A 16,233-nucleotide genomic window follows, 5' to 3' on the forward strand; every position below is an offset into this window, starting at 1 on the left:
CTCCATCTTGCCCAGCTGTGATCCACACACAGGTGCCTGCTTATGCAGAGAGGGCATCTCGGGGCTGAAGTGCCAGGCGTGTGCCTGTGGTTCCAGAGGTGGCTTCCCACACTGCATGTCCTGCCCTACCTGTTTCACCTCCTGGGACCTACGTCTAGCTCTCCTCCAGCTGCAGCTGGAAATTGTGGCCCAGAAGGTCACCTCCCTATACCAGGGGATGCCTGACTGGGGTGCTAGGGGCCAGGGTGGACACCTGCAGGCCCTGGAGGGGATACTCCAGCAAGCACCGATTCTTCTGGAATCTTCTTCACCTTTGTTGCGGGGACTCTGGAGCAACTTACGGAGTAGATAGCTGGATTCGCCAAGGGGTCTTGGGTCAGTAAGGAGGAGGTCTGCAGCTAGCTTCTCGGGGTTGGGGACTTCAGAAGGTCTCAGGTTGGCCTGTCTGAGTCCTGGGTTTTGGAGTTAGGTGGGTTTTCTTGAGTGAGGAGTCATGGAGGAGAGTACATCTCTGGTCAGGCTGATAACTCCATCTTCCTGCAGGAGGAAAGTGACTGCATTGGTCCAGACACTGTGGGCCACAGGGCAGTTTGTGGCAGAAAGAGAGCCATGGGTTAGGAGGCAGTGTGAACAGCTAGAAGAATTATCCCAGCAGCTAGATTGTGTCAAGGGCTTGGCCTGGCCCAAAAGGGCCACAGGAGCCCAAGGTGAGGCCTAATGGGCAGGCGGGTGGGCAGGTGGGGGTAAAGGCTAGGCTGGGGCAGAAGGAAGGGGCCAGGTGCCCTTGCTTATGTATCTGGGGAACCCAGAAGGCTGATTGGCCCTGCCTCAGCCAGTGGAGCTCTGAGTCACCTCTATCCCTCCCTGCCATCCCCTGCAGATGCTGTGGCCCAGGTCTCCTCAGCTGCCCTGCTTTCCCAGGAGGCCCTGCTTGGAGCCCAGGTTATGGCCACATTTGGAGAACCGGACAGCAACCTGGGAAAGGCCCGAGAGGCCCAGCAGTGGATGGAGCAGCTGCTTCAGGGGGTGGGCCAGCCAGGGACAGGGACAGCTGTGTGGGAGCTGAAACTGAAGGAGCTGGTCAACAGGGTGCAGATGTTGCATCCACAGCTTCTGAGACTCCTAGTCAAAGCGGGAGTGGTGGGTGGAGATATGGATCACTATAGGGGTTTCGCCAAGGCCAGGACTCTCTTCTAGCCATAACCTGGATGTAGGGCACTAGGGCATTTGGGACATGCATTTCTCACTGGATCACCTGTCTTGTTTGCAGGAATGCAGGGATTGGGGACCTGGGATGGCTGTGTTCCTGTACCCTGTGTTGTTCCCTCTTGCCCTGGGACCCTGCCCACTGCCCAGTGGGTTCCACTTGCTTCCCGTAACTCTTCCGATAGCCTGGACACAGCTGCCACAGCCTTAGAGCAGCATCAGCAACTGGTACAGAGCCACTGGGGCCATGAATGGGGGCCAAGGTGGGGGAGTCATAGGGAACCATAGCTTGGCCATAGGGTTGCAGGAGACACATTCCACATCTTACCCACCCCTACCAGATGCAGCAAATCCAGGCCACAGCAAGCGCCACAGGAATCCAGGCCCGGGAGACATGGCATCGGACAAGGGGACCCTGGGGTGTGGCCACCATAGCGCATGTGCAAGCAACTGTGCAGATCCTCCTCTTGGGTACCTGTCTGCTTGTTGTGTGTCTGTTCACAGCTGAGGGCAGGGGCAGGTGGGCATCTGGGACACTGCTACGATACTCCTTCCAAAATGAGGAATACTCATAAGGGCTGACCAGGGGTCAGGTGGGAGCACTAGTATGCGGGTAAATATTTAACAATTGGCTGGAGGTCAAAGGGAACTGATTTGTAGTGTTTGCTAGTTTCCCTGGTATAAGTAAATCCACCATGGCTGACTTTAGTCTACCTACCGTTTACCAGCTGAGTCACAAAATTCCTGAAAATTTAACGTTTGGCTCTCATTAGCCCCCAGCACACCATGTAGTCATGTCAGAGGCAGGGTCAGTGAGAGGCTAGGGTCAGTGTTTGTTGGGTCAGAGATCAGAGTTCACATCTGAGATTCCTACCCTAATTCCCACAGAAGAAGGAGCAGATGCTGCAAGTGTGGAGCTCATGGCATGGCGTGGGCTGGGGGTGCCCCTCCCCCAAAATGGGGCAGTGGGCATTGCCCTCCGGCTGGGTCAGATCCAAGGTGCCCTCCCTGCACCAGACATCATAGGCCAGGAACTGCCCAGAGCTGAAGGTGTCCTCCATCAGGCACAGGGGTGGGGATGGGGTGGGATAAGGGTCAGATGGGAGGGTCAGAGTCAGAACAGGGATGGTGTGGGAGGGTCAGGGCTGGGGTCAAAGTTCAGAAGAGGGGTCAAATGTTGATTAGGGTTAGAGCTCATTTAGGTCAGAGTTAAGGTCATGACAGATTTGAGGACCAGGGTCAGAGATTAGGGCCAAAGGTCAGAGCGTGGCTCACATGACCTGATCCTCAGGGTTGGAGCGCCGCCTGGTGCAGAACGAGCAGATACTGGGCAAGAAGATAGCCACGCTGTGGGCCCTGGAGCTGCGGGCAGCAGAGTTGCTTGAGCACATGCGGCTATGGGGAAATGTGTATGCCACCTGCTGATTGCGGTCTATGGATGCCGGTAAGACAGACTCTGGGACTACCTGAGTGGCTCAAAGTGATTGACCCAAGAATCTCCTGACCTTGAGAGACCAAGGACCCCACTGAGTACCCATTGACCCTGAGTAACCCCCCATGGGACCCCATGATATCCTCCAGTGATTCTCTGTCCTTGAGAAACCAGATATCATGTAAAACTCAACAGAGGCATCTAGTGCCTTTGACCCTGATAGATCCTTTTCTGAGTGATCTAAAATTCTGAGTCACCTCTAGTATCCCTGAGCCCCCTCAGGTTGACTACATGAGCCCCGGGTAACTGGAGACCCCTACTCCAGATAACTGGAATAACTCCCAGAGACCTTGAAAGTCCAGTAGATTGACTGCTCCCCTGCTCAGACTCTTCTGGAGAAGCCTGGTGATTCCCCCCGGGGAAGAACCCCAACTTTCTCCCCCGGTCCCACAGCTCTGGGTACTCTCCACCTGGCCCCAGACAGAGTGGGCACAGCTGTGGCAGCTCAGAGCCACCAGGCCCTGGCCCTACAGACCTGCGGAGTCCCGTGGTCCCGCCTGTGGTCCCAGGGGCCAGGGTGGGGCACTTGCTAGCAGCCCGCATTCCAAGCCCGGGCTCAGGCCTCCCGGCGGGCCAGAAGGTCTGGAGCGGATGAATGGCCATAAGATCTGGATTCACTCACTGCCTCTGTCGACTGCCCAGCTCCCATTTTCACACTGGGAAACTGAGAAAGCACTTCTTGTGCCTACTTGTTGTAGTGACTAAGGGAGGTGGAGAGCCCTGGAGCCGTGACTTGGGCAGAGGATGACCTTTCTCCATCTTTCCTCCTACCCCGTTCTTGTCCTGTCGCTTGGACCAGGCCAACCTAAAGTCTCCCACCTCCCTAAATAGAGGAGCTTGATCTCTGTGTGTGCCCTCTCACCTCCCCGCTGTTGCTGGAGCCCTGGGACTGAACAGCCTCACTGATGGTGACTTCCACAGCACCTACAATGCTAGGGACAAAGACTGTGTTCCGTGGGCCATTTGAAGTCTCAGATCAGACTCTTTTTCCTTAGCTCATGCCACACCTCCTCCTTGGTGCGCCCCCTAACTGTGGTGGCTTAAAGACAACCCCCCTTCCCCTTGCTCTGCACGGGTCTGGGCAAGGGAGCTCAATAAAGATTTGCAGGTGAGCTGGCCTGTGTCTGGTTTCTAGAATGAGGGTGGCTTCTGGAGAGGTGGGAGGGGAACCTCTGTGTGGAAATGTACTCCTGCCCAAAATCCACTCCATGCTTTCCTTCTTGCCGTGCTTCTCAACTTTGCTCAAAGTCGCAGGACTCAGCTAGTGTAGGGGCCGCGGGCTGGAGGATTGAGTGGGAAATCAGCCGCGGACTTACGCGGGCAGGGTATGCACGGGACCCCAAGGGAGGGGGAAGGTGGGCACAGGCTCTGGACCTCTTATCACCCCTCATCTGGATTCCCCTCCTCTCCAGGATGGAGCGGGCCTCAGGGGACCGAGGGAGGGACCTGCGGGGACAGCCTGGGCCCTGGGAGCTTCGACTGGGCCTACTGCTGAGTGGTGAGAGGGCCTGGTGAAGGCCTGGGGTTTGTGGGATGCGATGGTGGGTCCTGGGGGAGCCAACCCTGGGGCTACTGGGTGGGAGCGCAGCAGAACTGGCTGACCCACTGTTCCCAGTGCTGGCCACCGCCCTGGCCCAGGCGCTGGCCCCGGATGTGCCAGGCTGTTCGAGGGGAAGCTGCTACCCTGCCACAGGTGACCTGCTAGTCGGCCGTGCTGACAGACTAACTGCCTCATCCACCTGTGGTTTGCATGGCCCCCAGCCCTACTGCATCGTTAGTCACCTGCAGGTGCGCCTGGGTGGGATGGGCGTACTGGGGGGTAGGGGGTGCTGCCACTGCCTGAGACACTGACCCTGACCTTGACTCTGACCCAACCCAGGATGAGAAGAAGTGCTTCCTGTGTGACTCCCGGCGCCCCTTCTCTGCTAGAGACAACCCAAACAGCCATCGCATCCAGAATGTAGTTACCAGCTTTGCACCACAGCGCCGGGCAGCCTGGTGGCAGTCAGAGAATGGTGAGGCCGTGGGTGGGGCATGGGGTGAGCAGGGTTGCCCACCAGTAGTCTCAAGTCCCTGACCTCCGACTCCTGCCCCAGGTGTCCCCGTGGTCACCATCCAGCTGGACTTGGAGGCTGAGTTTCATTTCACGCACCTCATTATGACCTTCAAGGTGCCCGCATGTCTGGGAGCCTGCTTGAATCACCCTGCTTGGCTCCCCATTGCCCCTGAACAGAGTCCCAGCTCCTTAGCCCAGTCTTGCTGAGCTCATATGCTGTGTTCTGTCTGGCTGCATGGGAGGCTCCTTCGTCTCCCACACCTTCTGCTGCCTTCTGCCTCCAGGCCTTTGCCCATGCTGCCCCAACGTGAGGCTGGATTAGGTGCTGCCTCCCTGGGCCCCATGACCCCTGAGCCTTCCCCCTAGAAGTGGCTACCCTTCCTGACTATTGCTTGGCTTCCAGTGGTCACCCCCACCTGTCCATGAGCTGCTTCAGGGCAAGCCCCAGCTGGGCAGGGCTCTCTTGATGGGCCTGGGCCAGACTTGAGTCCTGATATTCACTGATCAGCCATGCCCCCCACCCAGACATTTCGTCCTGCTGCCATGCTGGTGGAGCGCTCAGCTGACTATGGACGCACCTGGCATGTGTACCGATATTTTTCCTATGACTGTGGGGCTGACTTTCCAGGAGTCCCACTCGCCCCCCCACGGCACTGGGATGATGTAGTCTGTGAGTCCCGCTACTCAGAGATTGAGCCATCCACTGAAGGCGAGGTGAGAGCTGGGATCTGACGTGGGGCAGGAAGAGGGGGATGATGGGCCTGAGGCAGGGTCCAGTGTCTCTAATGGCTCCATGTCCCTCCAGGTCATCTATCGTGTGCTGGATCCTGCCATCCCTATCCCAGACCCCTATAGCCCATGGATCCAGAGTGAGTGTTCCTCTCTTTGAGCCTGGCACAGTCCCAGCGTCCGGCTGGTGACTATTTGGGGCCTCAGTAGCTATTTTGGGTGCTTCTTGGGGCAGGTGCCAAGTCCAATTTAGCTCATATAGCAGTAGACAGAAGGTCTCCCAAGGTGACCTTGGCAGCTGCAGCCCCTGAGTGGGCATGGGGCAACAAGAGCCTGCCTGGCCAGCTGGCTCCCAATCCTTTCCCCCTACTTAGACCTGCTGAAGATCACCAACCTACGGGTGAACCTGACACGCCTGCACACACTGGGGGACAACCTGCTCGACCCACGGCGGGAGATCCGTGAGAAATACTATTATGCCCTCTACGAGCTGGTTGTGCGTGGCAACTGCTTCTGTTATGGACACGCCTCGCAGTGTGCACCCGCCCCAGGAGCACCAACCCATGCTGAGGGCATGGTGAGGGACTTCAGCTGGCTGGAATAGGGCTGGGGGCAGGGACAGGCCTGGCTGGACAGTGCTGACCACTTGCCTCTCTGCCTCCTAGGTTCATGGGGCCTGCATCTGCAAACACAACACTCGTGGCCTCAACTGTGAGCAATGTCAGGATTTCTATCATGACCTGCCCTGGCATCCAGCTGAGGATGGCCACAGTCATGCCTGCAGGAGTGAGTGAGGTCCTGGTCCCTGTAGCCCCAGAACACTGTGGCCTGGCTGTGCCATGGGTAGAACTTAGAGCTGGTTGGTCAAGCGCCTAACACCCAGGCTATGTCCGAAGGGTGTCCAGGCCTTGATGCCCCTAGGGTCTCCCTTAACCCTCTTCCAAGTCTTCTCTGGTCAGGGGCCCAGTATGATGCTGAAACCTTAAAGTATCTGAGCCCCCACCCACAAATTCTGGCCTGTGTCAGGGACCTGCAGTATCACTGGGACCCCTACACCCCTTATCCTCAGGACGTGGTCCCTCAACGGGCCTTTGTCCTGCCTTCCCCTCCCCCCAAGAGTGTGAGTGCCACGGGCACGCCCACAGCTGCCACTTTGACATGGCTGTATACCTGGCATCTGGCAACGTGAGTGGAGGTGTGTGTGATGGATGTCAGCACAATACAGCTGGGCGCCACTGTGAGCTCTGCCGACCCTTCTTCTACCGTGACCCAAGCAAGGACCTCCGGGACCCAGCCATGTGCCGCTGTGAGGCTGGGGTTGGGCATGGGAGAGGGAAGGCTGAGTCTGGGGTAGGAACTAGGAGGCCAGACTGCTGTCCAGGTTGCAGGGGTTTAGGGTGTGGGTGGGGGGCATAGGGTGGAGCCAGGCTGGGAATCCAGTGTCGGGGAGGCTAGGGAGATGCGTGGTGCTGGGCTAGTTGGGATAGGGTGACCCTGCATCTCTTTTTGCCCTCAGCCTGTGACTGTGACCCCATGGGTTCCCAAGATGGTGGTCGCTGCGATTCCCATGATGATCCTGCCCTGGGGCTGGTTTCGGGCCAGTGTCGCTGCAAAGCACATGTGGTGGGCTCTCGCTGTCAGCGGTGCCGTGATGGCTTCTTCGGGCTCAGTGCCAGCGACCCTGCCGGCTGCCGGCGTATGTGCTTCTTGCCCTCGCTCCCGTCCTGACCTTAACCCTGACTTCTTACTTTTGGCCCAACTCAACACCAGCACTGCCACAGCTCCCCAGAGTGTGATGGGTCTCCTTCCCTGCAGGGTGTCAGTGTGATGCACGGGGCACAGTGCCTGGGGTCACCTCCTGTGACCCCAACAGTGGAACCTGTTTCTGCAAGCGTCTAGTGACTGGACGTGGCTGTAACCGCTGCCTGGTGCGACTGGAGGGGCTTGGGGGTCTGGGGTCCTGCACTTATCCGGGCTAGGGGATGGTGTCTATGCCCCACTGGGTGGGTGCGGAGATCTTAGGGTCCATTCCTGGCTGAGAGGCCTCAGGTCTGGGAGGTGAAGGGTGGGAGCCATGGTCTAGGGACCGTGTTTTCACCAAGGGGTAGTAGAGGCTGAGAGCTGTCACTGGATTCCCGGATGGGTGGCAAGGGGGTCTGTTTCTAGCCCCCAGCAACCTCCTCTCCCCTAGCCTGGTCACTGGGGCCTGAGCCATGACCTGCTTGGCTGCCGTCCGTGTGATTGCGACGTGGGTGGTGCCTTGGATCCCCAGTGAGTGCTGTATCAGGGGTCCCAGGAGGGGTGGGGAGAGATCCTGGGCAGGATAGGGGGCCCTTCTTGAGTACCTGTGGGCTTCCCAGGTGCGATGAGGCCACAGGCCAGTGCCGCTGTCGCCAGCACATGGTGGGGCGGCGCTGTGAGCAGGTGCAGCCTGGCTACTTCCGGCCCTTCCTTGACCACCTAACTTTGGAGGCCGAGGACACCCGAGGACAGGTAGGGGGCAACGTTGGAGGGCAGGGCTTGGGTTGGAGAGGTGGAGTTGTGGGTGGTACTTGTCTGGGGAGGGTGTCCGGCCTTGGACAGGGCCTCGGCTGAAGAGCTGGGGTGTGAGGACAGGCTGCGGCAGAAGAGATGGTGTCTCACCTGAGCACCCACCCTGAGCTGCATCCCTCCCAGGTGCTCGATGTGGTGGAGCGCTTGGCAACCCCTACTGGGACTCCATCCTGGACAGGCCGGGGCTTTGGTAGGCTGCAGGAGGGTCAGACACTGGAGTTCCTGGTGGCCTCTGTGCCGAGAGCCATGGACTACGACCTGCTGCTGCGCTTGGAGCCCCAGGTCAGACCCTGTGAAACCTGACCCAGAGCTGAACCTCCGGGTGTGGTAGCGTTTCCTTCATCATCCTATCCCCCCAGGTCCCTGAGCAATGGGCAGAGATGGAAGTGACTGTGCAGCGCCCAGGGCCTGTGTCTGCCCACAGCCTGTGTGGGTATGTGCTGCCCAAGGATGACCACATCCCAGGGACTCTGCAACCAGAAACCAGGTGAGGGTACCAATGGTAGCATCTGTAACGGTGGAGGGTTGTGGGCCAGCCCTAATTCCCTGAAGGACACTTGGAAGATGCCGCTGCTCATTCATCTGTCCCTTGCTTCAAGTGCCTCCTCCTGAGTGCTGTTTGCCAGGTGCTGTTAGGCATGGCACAGGTCAGAAGAAGGAAGTAGAACATGTCCTGCTCTTGTAGGGGTGTGAGTTCCAGAGGCCTGTGGCAAGATTTAATGGGAAGCCATTCAGTGTCACTATAGGGAATGCCCACAGGGGAAAGGCAAGGCATCAGTGCATTCTGAGCCCACAGGGGAAAGGCAAGGCATCAGTGCATTCTCTGATAAGAAATGTTTTCTTACATTTTGGGTAGAATTTTTTTCATGTATCTTTTTTCATCACCTTTTTTTTTTTTTTTTAAAGATTTTATTTATTTATTTGAGAGAGCGAGAATGAGAGAGAGAGAGAGCATATGAGAGGGAGGAGGATCAGAGGGAGAAGCAGACTCCCTGCTGAGCAGGAAGCCCCATGCGGGACTCGATCCCGGGACTCCAGGATCATGACCTGAGCCGAAGGCAGTCGCTTAACCAACTGAGCCACCCAGGCGCCCCTCATCACCTTCTTTTTTAACATTTTATTATTTAAGTATTCAAACAATACACGGAGTGGAGAGAGCAATGTATAATGGGCCGTACCCATTATAGACATTTTACCAACTGCGATTTGCTTTTAACAAAGATCCCTCTACTTGAGGAGTGGAAAATAGACTTAAAGATGGAGGCTTTTGAGTTAGCTGAGTGACAGTGGATTGGACAGAGGTTTAGCAGTTGATGTGACAAGATGATGAAGGTTCCAGAGGGTTCCAGCGGCAGAGCTGATGGCTCAGATATTTAGGAAGGAGAAAGTGGAAAGATGACTCTAGCGTTTTGGGCTTGTTCATCTGGGTGAGGATTGGGCTCTTTACTGAGATAGAGACATAGGGAGAAGCAGTTCCGAGGTACTTAGGCATGGAGGAGAAGGCCAGTGGGTGGTTGGATTTGTGTGTCTGGAATTACTGAGAGGCCTCAAGCTGGAGATATAAATCTGGGACTTGTCACTAAAGGGTTAGGTCTAAATGAAATGACCAGAGAAAGGAAAGAGGGCCAGAACCAAGCTGTGGGGTGTTTGAGGCCAGTAGAGAAGGAGGATTTGGGGGTGGGGGAAAATCAGCAGTGTGGACAGGGTTCTAGAAGGGGAGAGAAGAGTGTCTCAGGAAGAAGGGTGCACTGCTTTCATTGCATGCCGCTGAATGCTGGAGCAGACAGGAACAGAGAGGAGGCTGCTGGGTTTGGCCACATGGAGGTCGTTGGTGAGCTTGGTACAGGCTGTCCCCATGCATGTTGGCATAAAAACTCCATTGGCGTGGGAGGCAAGAGTGGTGGCAGTGACCACAGTCCGGTTTTAGGAATTTGTTGGGCAGGAAAGCAAAGACAAGGTAAGAGCTAAGGGAGACTCAGGGATTGAGGGAAGATGTTTCCAAGGGAGATAAAAGAACCCTAGCATGGGTTTGCAGACTGATGAGAATAACCTAGGAAAGGCAGGGCCAGGTGGCAGGCGGGGATGATGTAGTCTTGGTGAAGAAGAGCAGAGGTTGGAGGTCAAGGTTGGAGGAAGTGTGAGGGGGCCGTTAAAGAAAAATGGGCGGCTATTTGTGCCAGGGAAATGCTGTGTGGTTGCAAGGTTGTAGGGAGTGTTTTTAGAGATTGGTCTGCACAGGTGTGGGATTCCAGTGAGGCATGTCTGTGGGAATCTCCTGCATAAATTCTGTCAGGCTTTCCAGCTGTCTGTTGGCATGACCCAGCCCAGCCTAGTGTCTTTCTTGGCCAGTGATTTGGTTGCTGGTGTGCAGGGTGGGGAGGCCTAGGATGGTGGGTACAGGGTCCCTGGGTGAACCCCATACCTGTTTTTATTCCCCCCCCAGGTATATGGTATTTCCCAGACCTGTCTGCCTCGAGCCTGGCATCTCCTACAAACTGCATCTGAAGCTGGTGCGAACAGGGGGAAGCGCCCAGACCGAGGCTCCCTACTCTGCACCCAGCCTGCTCGTTGACTCGGTGAATAGCCCCTCTCCCCACACCGACCAAGAAGGCAGGGTGTGCGGGATGGGACCTGTAGCGGGGGCCGGACGGGAGGGGCCCGTGACAGAAGAGGCAGGCCCGGGTGGTGCTCAGTGCTCTGGCAGTGCCGATAGCGTCCTGGGTCTGGGCCTCACTCTTCCTTGCTCATCGCTTCAGCTGGTGCTGCTACCCCGTGTCCTGGTGCTGGAGATGTTTAGTGGGGGGGATGCTACTGCTCCGGAGCGCCGTGCCGCCTTTGAACGCTACCGCTGCCACGAGGAGGGGCTGGTGCCCGGCAAGACCCCTCCCTCGGAGGCCTGCGCCCCCCTCCTCATCAGCCTGTCCGCCCTGCTCTACAACGGTGCCTTGCGTGAGTGTCTGTGCTGTGGGCTGGTGGGGCAGAGGTGTGGGGCCCCAGTCTGACTTGGCCCTCTCCCCCTGGCCCACAGCCTGTCAGTGTGACCCCCAGGGCTCACTGAGTTCTGAGTGCAATCCCCACGGCGGCCAGTGCCTTTGTAAACCTGCGGTGGTGGGGCGCCGCTGTGATCTCTGTGCCCCTGGCTTCTACGGCTTTGGCCCCACAGGCTGTCAAGGTAACTGCCTGCCTTTCTTCCCTCTTATTCTCTCTCCTCCCCACGACTGTCCCCCGTCCTCCCTCCGACTGTGCTTCTTCCTTTCTCTGACTCTGAGTTAGAGCCCATACTCCCAGCACTGGGGCACTGGAAGTTCTCTTCGATTCCTTGACTTTCCTGCCCTGACCCCACCTAGATTCCCTCAAACCCCTTCCCTGGCTCAGCCTCTGCCTTGCCCCCAGCCTGCCAGTGCAGCCCAGAGGGGGCACTCAGTGGCCTGTGCGAGGGGACCAGCGGGCAATGCCCCTGCCGAACTGGTGCCTTCGGGCTTCGCTGTGATGGCTGCCAGCGGGGCCAGTGGGGATTCCCTAACTGCCGGCCATGTGTCTGCAACGGGCATGCAGACGAGTGTGACACCCGCACGGGAGCTTGCCTGGGCTGCCGCGATCACACAGGGGGTGAGCACTGTGAAAGGTGAGCCTGGAGCAGCTGGGAGAGGGTGGGTGGGTGGGAAGGCTGCTCCAGGAGCACATCTCTCCTCCTGTTGCTCCCCGAAGGTGCGTTGCTGGCTTCCATGGGGACCCACGGCTCCCATATGGGGGCCAGTGCCGGCCCTGTCCCTGCCCTGAAGGCCCTGGGAGCCGGCGGCACTTTGCTACTTCTTGCCATCGGGATGGGTACTCCCAGCAGATCACGTGCCACTGTAGGGCAGGCTACACAGGTGAGTAGATAGATAAGGTGCAGGCGTGGGATCAGGGTGGGGCAGCTGAACTGAATACTCATGCCTTCCCCAAATGTGGGCAGGGCTGCGGTGCGATGCTTGTGCCCCTGGGTACTTTGGGGACCCGTCAAGGCCAGGTGGCCAGTGCCAACCATGTGAGTGCAGTGGGAACATTGACCCCACGGACCCTGATGCCTGTGACCCCCGCACGGGGCAGTGTCTGCGCTGCTTACACCACACGGAGGGGCCACACTGTGCCCACTGCAAGCCTGGCTTCCATGGGCAGGCTGCCCGACAGAGCTGTCACCGTGAGTGTGGGATTGGGAGGGGATGGCGGGGGTCGGGCTCTGCTGCTCGGGCTCCCCTTGATTAATGTGCTTGACTGGCCCAGGCTGCACCTGCAACTTGCTGGGTACAGATCCCCAGCAGTGCCCGTCCACTGACCGCTGCAACTGTGACCCAAGTAGTGGGCAGTGCCCATGCCTCCCCAATGTCCAGGGCCCCAGCTGTGACCGCTGTGCCCCCAACTTCTGGAACCTTACCAGTGGCCATGGCTGCCAGCCCTGCGCCTGCCACCCAAGCCGAGCCAGAGGCCCCACCTGCAATGAGGTACAGGACCCTCCTGTGGATCCCTGGGTGGATGGGGCCAGCTGTCTGTCTCGAGTCTCAAGAGCTTAGCCTCTGATTGAAGCACTGACCTCTGCCCTGTTCCCACTCTAGTTCACAGGGCAGTGCCACTGCCATGCTGGCTTTGGTGGGCGAACCTGTTCTGAGTGCCAGGAGCTCCACTGGGGAGACCCTGGGTTGCAGTGCCGCGGTGAGAGAGTCAACAGGGCCAGGGTGGCTGGGGGGCTTCCCAGGATGCCCCACTGGCACCCTAATTCTGTGGTCTGCCCTTTCCCGCAGCCTGTGATTGTGACCCTCGTGGAATAGACACACCTCAGTGTCACCGCTCCACGGGGCACTGCAGCTGCCGCCCAGGCGTGTCAGGCGTGCGCTGTGACCAGTGTGCCCGTGGCTTCTCAGGGGTCTTTCCTGCTTGCCTGCCATGCCACGCATGCTTCGGGGACTGGGACCGCGTGGTACAGGACTTGGCTGCCCGTACACGGCGCCTGGAGCAGCGGGCACAGGAGCTGCAGCAGACGGGTGTACTGGGTGCCTCTGAGAGCAGCTTCTGGCACATACAGGAGAAGCTGGGGACTGTGCAGGGGATTGTGGGTGCCCGCAACGCCTCAGCTGCCTCCACTGCGCAGCTCGTAGAGGCCACAGAGGATCTGCGGTGCGGATGGGCCTGAGGATACATGGAGGGATGGGGCGGAGACCCTGTGGACCAGGGCTGAAGCTTCTCTAAACACCACCCCCTACTGGCACAGGCGTGCAATTGGAGAGGCCACTGAGCACCTGACCCAGCTGGAGGCAAAACTGACAGATGTGCAGGATGAGAACTTCAATGCCAACCATGCACTGAGCAATCTGGAGCGAGATGGGCTTGCACTTAATCTCACACTGCGGCAGCTGGATCAGCATCTGGACCTGCTCAAGCATTCAAACTTCCTGGGTGAGCTGTTGGCCAGCGAGGCAGGTGGACCAGGGTTGGGTGATTTTTTTTTTTTTAAGATTTTATTTTTTTGAGAAAGAGAGAGAGAGTACAAGCAGGGGGAGCAGCAAAGGGAGAGGGAGAAGCAGGCTTCTCGCCGAGCAGGGAGCCCGATGCAGGGCTCAATCCCAGGACTCCAGGATCATGACCTGAGCCGAAGGCAGACGCCCAACCGCCTGAGCCACCCAGGTGCCCCTTTTTTCTTTTTTTTTTTTTTTTAAGAGAGAGAGCGAGCAGGGAGGAGCAGAGGGAGAGGGAGAGAGAGAATATCTTAAGCAGTTTCCACGCCCAGCGCAGAGCCCAACGCAGGGCTTGATCTCACGACCCTGAGATCATGACCTGAGCCAAAATCAAGAGTCGGACGCTTAATCCAGGCGCCCCGGGTTAGGTGATCTTCAGCTGACTGCCAGCCTCTGCCCAATGTAGGTGCCTATGATAGCATCCGCCACGCCCACAGTCTGTCTGCAGAGGCAGAACATCGTGCCAACACATCGGCCTTGACGGTGCCCAGCCCTGTGAGCAGCTCAGCAGATACTCGGCACCGGACAGAGGTGCTGATGGGTGCCCAGAGGGAGGACTTTAACCGCAAACACATGGCCAACCAACGGGCACTAGGCGAGCTCTCTGCCCGTGCCCGTTCCCTGAGCCTGACCGCCATAAATGAACTGGTAAGGCACAGTGTGGGGTGGGACATGTGGCTGTGGCTGTGGCTGTTCCTTCCACAGGGCCCTGACTTGTTCTGTGCCTGGCAGGTGTGTGGACCCCCGGGGGATGCACCCTGTGCTACAAGCCCTTGCGGGGGTGCTGGCTGTCTGGACGAGGACGGGCAACCCCGCTGTGGGGGCCTCGGCTGCAATGGGGCAGTAGCCATGGCGGACCTGGCACTGGGTCGGGCCCGGCACACACAGGCAGAGTTGCATCGGGCTCTGGCAGAAGGTGGTGGCATCCTCAGCCAGGTGGCTGAGACCCGTCGGCAGGCAGGCGAGGCACAACAGCAGGCCCAGGCAGCCCTGGACAAGGCTAATGCTTCCAGGGGACAGGTGGAGAAGGCCAACCAAGAGCTTCGGGAACTTATCCAGAATGTGAAGGACTTCCTCAGCCGTGAGCCTCCCGTGTGGCCCAGGCCATGTGGTTGTTTTACCTGTGTCTGTGTTCATACTTGTGTCCCTGGGCTCATACTCGGGCTGGCACTGGACCTGTGTTTATGACTCCATGTCTAATCCCTCAACCCTTGCCTATATGTGGTCCTGAAGTCCATGACCCCGAGTGTGTGCTCACTTACAGTTCCTGTCCTTGTAGTTACATCACTATGCCTATTAACAACCCCATATTCCATGTGTGGTCCCACACCCCAAGATTGTGTCTGATGCCCATGCCGGAGAATCTGTGTCCCTAAGCCCTTGCCTGTGTCCCCATAGAGGAGGGGGCTGATCCCGATAGCATTGAGATGGTGGCCACACGAGTGCTAGAGCTCTCCATCCCAGCATCACCTGAGCAGATTCAGCACCTGGCAGGCGAGATTGCAGAGAGGGTCCGGAGCCTGGCGGATGTGGACACAATCCTGGCGCGTACCGTGGGAGATGTGCGTCGGGCAGAGCAGCTGCTACAAGATGCCCAGCGGGCAAGGTCTGATCATGATCCTGGCCCCTATCCTTGACACCTGGTCCTGATACTTACAGGCCCTGATTCCCTCTCTTCCTCAGGAGCCGGGCTGAGGGTGAGAAACAGAAGGCAGAAACAGTACAGGCAGCACTGGAGGAAGCCCAGAGGGCCCAGGGTGCTGCTCAGGGTGCCATCCAGGGGGCAGTAGTCGACACACAGGACACGGAGCGGACCCTGCACCAGGTGTGGTCTCTCTGGGACATCAGTAGGGCAAGATTATGGGCACGCACACATGACCTGTTTAACCCTGGGTCCACCCGTAACAGGTGCAGGAGAAGATGGCAGGTGCGGAGCAGGCACTGAGCTCTGCAGGGGAGCGGGCTCAGCAATTGGATGGTCTCCTGGAGGCTCTGAAATTGAAACGAGCAGGGAATAGCCTGGCAGCCTCTAGTGCTGAAGAAACAGCAGGCAGTGCCCAGGGTCGTGCCCGGGAAGCTGAGCAGGTGGGTTGAGGTTGAGGCAGAGCCAGCTGGTGGGGGTTGGGGTAGAGGCCGGGGTCCACTGGGCCACCACGCTGACTTTGCCCTCTATATTCCCAGCTGCTGCAGGGCCCACTAGGCGACCAGTACCAGACAGTGAAGGCCTTGGCTGAGCGCAAGGCCCAGGGGGTGCTGGCTGCACAGGCGCGGGCAGAGCAACTTCGGGATGAGGCTCGAAGCTTGTTGCAGGCTGCTCAGGACAAGCTGCAACGGCTGCAAGGTGAGGACTGGGGTGGGTGGAACGCCAGAGGTGTGGGGCTTGTGGGAGACGGACCCTTCAGCTGAGACCTGCCCCTCCTAGAGCTGGAGGGCACCTATGAGGAGAACGAGCGGGCACTGGAAGGCAAAGCAGCCCAGCTGGATGGGCTGGAGGCCAGGATGCGTAGTGTGCTTCAAGCCATCAACTTGCAGGTCCAGATCTACAACACCTGCCAGTGACCCCTGCGCGATTCCTACCCCAGTCCCCAGCCCCGCCCCGCCCCCGTTACTGCCTCTGCATGGAAAAGTTCCTAGCCTGACCAGGCCCCCAATAAACCGCTGTGAATCCCCAGTGTGTCGTCTGGACTGTGATTTGGGGAGGGCGGGGT

The 16,233-nt window shown here is 58.5% G+C and overlaps 1 protein-coding gene and 1 long non-coding RNA gene across 4 annotated transcripts; both read left to right on the forward strand.

Moving 5' to 3' along the window:
• The first annotated feature begins 126 nt into the window (after positions 1-126).
• On the forward strand, positions 127-3,810 carry LOC118541117 (uncharacterized). Its single transcript, XR_013449918.1, has 3 exons — positions 127-1,434; positions 1,548-1,677; positions 2,498-3,810. It is a non-coding gene; the product is annotated as an uncharacterized LOC118541117 (long non-coding RNA).
• A 101-nt stretch (positions 3,811-3,911) lies between these two features.
• LAMB2 (laminin subunit beta 2) lies at positions 3,912-16,196 on the forward strand. Of its 3 annotated transcripts, XM_036100574.2 has the most exons (33): positions 3,912-4,023; positions 4,111-4,196; positions 4,314-4,486; positions 4,578-4,713; positions 4,795-4,868; positions 5,280-5,468; positions 5,560-5,623; positions 5,858-6,060; positions 6,149-6,269; positions 6,601-6,789; positions 7,000-7,179; positions 7,299-7,411; positions 7,675-7,754; positions 7,844-7,976; positions 8,160-8,318; positions 8,396-8,523; positions 10,480-10,612; positions 10,793-10,985; positions 11,065-11,208; positions 11,430-11,661; positions 11,745-11,908; positions 11,992-12,216; positions 12,300-12,517; positions 12,629-12,725; positions 12,815-13,187; positions 13,282-13,466; positions 13,932-14,173; positions 14,258-14,606; positions 14,924-15,131; positions 15,209-15,350; positions 15,434-15,610; positions 15,707-15,866; positions 15,948-16,196. In XM_036100574.2, the coding sequence occupies exons 2-33, from the start codon at positions 4,112-4,114 to the stop codon at positions 16,082-16,084; spliced, it is 5,406 nt and encodes a 1,801-aa protein (XP_035956467.2). In that variant the 5' UTR covers positions 3,912-4,023; position 4,111; the 3' UTR covers positions 16,085-16,196. The 3 variants fall into 3 exon arrangements, with proteins under 3 accessions (XP_035956467.2, XP_035956468.2, XP_035956470.2); XM_036100575.2 differs by lacking the exons at positions 3,912-4,023; positions 4,314-4,486; XM_036100577.2 differs by lacking the exons at positions 3,912-4,023; positions 4,314-4,486; positions 4,795-4,868.
• The last annotated feature ends 37 nt before the right edge of the window (positions 16,197-16,233 follow it).

The sequence above is a fragment of the Halichoerus grypus genome, chromosome 1 (genome assembly GCF_964656455.1).
Source record: "Halichoerus grypus chromosome 1, mHalGry1.hap1.1, whole genome shotgun sequence".
Classification (NCBI taxonomy): domain Eukaryota; kingdom Metazoa; phylum Chordata; class Mammalia; order Carnivora; family Phocidae; genus Halichoerus; species Halichoerus grypus.

What these genes read in the sequence shown, in the direction of transcription:
- LAMB2 (XM_036100574.2), top strand. Translation starts at nt 4,112, where the DNA reads ATGGAGCGGGCCTCAGGGGACCGAGGGAGGGACCTGCGGGGACAGCCT. An exon ending in GGACCCAGCCATGTGCCGCT is followed by an intron (nt 6,790 to 6,999) that starts GTGAGGCTGGGG and finishes TTTTGCCCTCAG; the next exon opens with CCTGTGACTGTGACCCCATG. An exon ending in CCAGCCTGCTCGTTGACTCG is followed by an intron (nt 10,613 to 10,792) that starts GTGAATAGCCCC and finishes TCATCGCTTCAG; the next exon opens with CTGGTGCTGCTACCCCGTGT.